The sequence below is a fragment of the Pseudorca crassidens genome, chromosome 12 (genome assembly GCF_039906515.1).
Source record: "Pseudorca crassidens isolate mPseCra1 chromosome 12, mPseCra1.hap1, whole genome shotgun sequence".
NCBI classification, from domain to species: domain Eukaryota; kingdom Metazoa; phylum Chordata; class Mammalia; order Artiodactyla; family Delphinidae; genus Pseudorca; species Pseudorca crassidens.
Window position 1 is genome coordinate 29,295,994 of NC_090307.1, and position 3,964 is coordinate 29,299,957.

The window sequence follows — 3,964 nt, forward strand, 5'->3', positions numbered from 1 at the left end:
ATCCCTTTAAAGCATTTTCACTCTCTGGATTGCTCTGGTTTCTCACAGATCTCTGTTGAGGTGGAACTGAATAGAACTCTCTGCCACCCCCACCACCCCTCACCAAATACAAATGTTCCTCCAGGTCCTCTGCCTCTTGTTTGTAGAAAAGCTGAAGTCTCCCAGGCGTCCCAAAATAGCAGGTTCAAGCAGTTAATGATTAAGACAATAAAGTCACAGATTCAGTATCTGATGCACATTTCTGAGTATTTTATGGGTACTATAATGGGCACCAGATGGGAAAAGCTAACTTCATGATGACCAGACTGCAACCATGACATAAGCTGTGCCATCTTGAGCAGTACTGAATATATGGCTGGCACAATTCCAAGAACTGGCCTTAAGAGAATGGGATTAACACTATTGCTCATAATAATCTACATATTTGTGGGCATCAAAATAATTGTAGCTTGTTCTGCCCTTATATGTAAATGAGCAACTAAAGCTGTCAGCAGAGAGATGCTTCAAACCCATGTCGATAATGTTCACTATAAGACCTCAATGCCCTTTCTCAGCATGAAGTTACAGAAGGTGGACCTTTGTCCCTAATCCCATAGAAATGAAATGATGTCTGACAGGGGCCTGGGGGGGTGCAGTTGTAAGCAATTCTTTTCAGGAAGCCGTCCTCAGCAGAAAATCTCGTTTCTTGTTAATTTAGCAAAGCTACATTTTAACTCACTTTTTTTTTTTTTTTTAACATCTTTATTGGGGTATAATTACTTTACAATGTTAACTCACTTTTAAATCAGACGCCCGCATGCTCTACTCATTTCTGGCCCTAGCATACTTTTAAAATCTTTTGATCAAACAATATCTTGCCTAACCTGTTGGTTATTTCCATAGATTAAAGAAGTAGAAATGAAGAGTAAGTAATTAACAGATGACCAGATCTCTTCCTTAGCTTCCCCTTCAGTAATCTGGCAAACAAACTGTGTGATAAAAGTGGTGAACAAGATAGCATCTACGGGGTGCCCTCCTTTCCCTTGGGTCACGCGTGACCGGAAGTGTTTCCCGAAACGGAGTATTCGAGATGGGGACCGCCCTGGACATTAAGGTTAAAAGAGCGAACAAGGTTTATCACACCAGGGAAATGCTCTCTGGGGTGGTGGTCGTATCTGGGAAGGATTTGGTCCAGCACCAGGGAGTCTCCTTGACAGTGGAAGGGGCCGTGAACCTCCAACTCAGCGCCAAGAGTGTGGGTGTGTTTGAAGCATTCTATAATTCTGTTAAGCCCATCCAGATTATCAACAGTACCATCGAAATGGAGAAACCAGGAAAATTTCCCAGTGGCAAAACAGAAATTCCTTTTGAATTTCCTCTGCACGTGAAGGGTAAGAGTTCTGTATGAGACTTATCACAGCGTGTTTGTCAACATTCAGGTTAAGGTATGAAGAGCTCATTTTGAGATGCCCTGGGGGCCTGAGCTCCAGGACTCTGAGCACTGTCCCTAGCATCTCTTCTCTTCCCCATGTGGGGCACAGCTCTGCCCTTGCCCTGGCACCCAGTGCAGTGCTGCCCATGCAGAGAACCCAGCGAGTGAGAGCGAGTTGGGGGCTGACCCACATCTCCCAGGTTGGCCTGTGAAGTCTAGATACCGTCCAGGGGTTTGCAGTCCTGCTGCCTGTGTTTTCTCATCCTTACTACAAAACAGCTGCCATTTTACCCAGAGCTGCTGTGTGCCAGGCCTTGGCTTATCACACGTTACCTCGTCGGATCCTCACTAAGTATACCCTGCGCTGTGACATGAGGCGGTCCCTGCTGGCCAAGGACTTGACTAAGACCTGTGAATTCATCATTCACTCTGCTCCTTAGAAGGGGAAACTGACTCCGAGTCCCGTGGACTTCACTGTCACACCTGAAACCTTACAGAATGTCAAAGAGAGAGCCTTGCTCCCCAAATTTCTCATCAGAGGACATCTCAACTCAACCAGCTGTGTTATCACACACCCACTAACGGGAGAGCTGGTGGTGGAGAGCTCGGAGGCCACCATCAAAAGCATCGAGCTGCAGCTGGTGCGCGTGGAGACCTGTGGCTGTGCAGAAGGGTACGCCCGCGATGCCACAGAAATTCAGAACATTCAGATAGCCAATGGGGACGTGTGTCGGGGCCTCTCTGTCCCCATATACATGGTCTTCCCCCAGCTCTTCACCTGTCCGACACTGGAGACCACCAACTTCAAAGTGGAGTTCGAGGTTAACATTGTTGTGCTGCTTCACCCTGAGCACCTCATCACAGAGAAATTCCCGCTGAAGCTCTGCAGGATGTAGGCAGGAACAGATGGAAATGCAGCCGTGCGGACCTACGGGAGCTGAAGCCGGCAGCCCCGAACTTGCTTTCTTGATGGTTCTGTATCAGAAATGAGTCTGACCCTTCTTCCTCATTCCCTCGAGGCCCCTCTAGTCAGAACTATCCTTTGAAATTCATCAGGATTTCTTCATGGCATTGGCAAGATTGTTTCCCAGAGAGTAAATTTCCTGTGACTCCTGACTAACCTGCTCCTTTTTAAGTTCAGAGCACAGTTATAACAGAGTCTGAATTTTGCTGGAAAGTGAGGTCAGGGACAAAGGAAACCTCCTGTCTGGCCGACGGTTGTGGCCAGGGCTCCCGACAGCTCCCCGACTGCGCAGGGTGGCGACAGGCGTGCTGGTTGCCAATGACTTTGGCGGACACCCGCCAAGGAGGGTGCTGTGGTGCCCGCTGCAGATGCGCAGCGTGTTTCCCACTCTGTTCTCTTTTATAACATTTGTCGTGATAACTTCAGAACTTTTGGGGACCTGGGGAAAGTGTGCTTTGCCCTCCCAGGAGTGAGGGGGTCTGGTGACCACAGCTGGTGCTGGAGTATTTCTGAGTCTCAGGACCTGGTGTGAAGTTGCCTGCTGCCGTCTTCCGAGTCCGTTTAAGTGCGAGGTTCTGTCGGGAACAAAAACACGTGTCCACGCCCGTCATTGTTGGCTGGATTCTGAGTGGCAGGGGACCCGAGCCCAGGCCAGCAGTGAAGACCCCTCTGTGCTGGGCGGGGCCTGGACCTGATGAACTTGGCCCACCTCCATCCCACGTGAGGGACCTGCGTTGGCGGGGTCGGGGGAGGTAGTTTGGCCTGAAGCCATTTTCTCCCTCGCCTCCTGTTGGGAATTGCCGTGTATGGTGGGTCTGTTACAACACATTTCTTCCTTCACATCCGGCTGTTGTTTCTCTGGGTCCACAATTAACCTCAGAAGTAAGCCGCGCACCGTGCACGCTGCCTGGCCTTCCTCTCCTGAGGGAATAATTATTACGTGAAGAGCTGCCAGCAGCCCGGCCGCCTTTATCATTTTATTCAAACTCGAGGGGCCTGGGCGAGAGCCATTTCCTTGCCCTTCTTGGACGGGCACCTCCACCATCAGTTAGTAAGGAAAACTCGGACGTTTGGGTATCTTGGGCAGCAGCAGTCCCACTACTGCCCTGGAGCTGGAGGTGTCCTTTGTCAGGTTCTCCCATTACAGCAGGGGGAAGGGGAGGTGAAGGAAAGAGGCTGTGAACCTAAAACCGTACATTTTTTGGGGAAATGCCCGGTTAGGCAGGGGCACGTTCTGGCTATTGGAGCTCCAACAGAAATGGGGCCTTGCTCTGGTTCTCAGACACATCGTGAGTTCCACAGGAAATGTGGAGAGGTCAATCAGAAATAAAACGTTTAAAAAGGAAACAAACAAAAAAAAGATAGCATATAAAGAAATGTCACAAGAAGATGACAAGCCTGCATGCAGTGGGAGACAGGTATGAGTCTGATCCCCTAACTCAATGATTAACTGAGATTACTTTCCTTTTCCCTTTAAAAACTTTCATGGTTGAGCAGAATCTTTGGAGTTGATCTTTGGGGACACCGAGTCCACCATCTCTCCAGATTGCTGGCATTCTGATTAAAAGAAACTTTCTACCAACACTTGC

The 3,964-nt window shown here is 49.0% G+C and overlaps 1 protein-coding gene across 1 annotated transcript; it reads left to right on the forward strand.

Moving 5' to 3' along the window:
• The first annotated feature begins 1,010 nt into the window (after positions 1-1,010).
• LOC137204108 (vacuolar protein sorting-associated protein 26C-like) lies at positions 1,011-2,702 on the forward strand. Its single transcript, XM_067701412.1, is given in 3 exon segments — positions 1,011-1,371; positions 1,373-1,418; positions 1,765-2,702. Coding segments are annotated over 3 exon segments (891 nt in total). The 5' UTR covers positions 1,011-1,069; the 3' UTR covers positions 2,308-2,702.
• Positions 2,703-3,964: the final 1,262 nt, after the last annotated feature.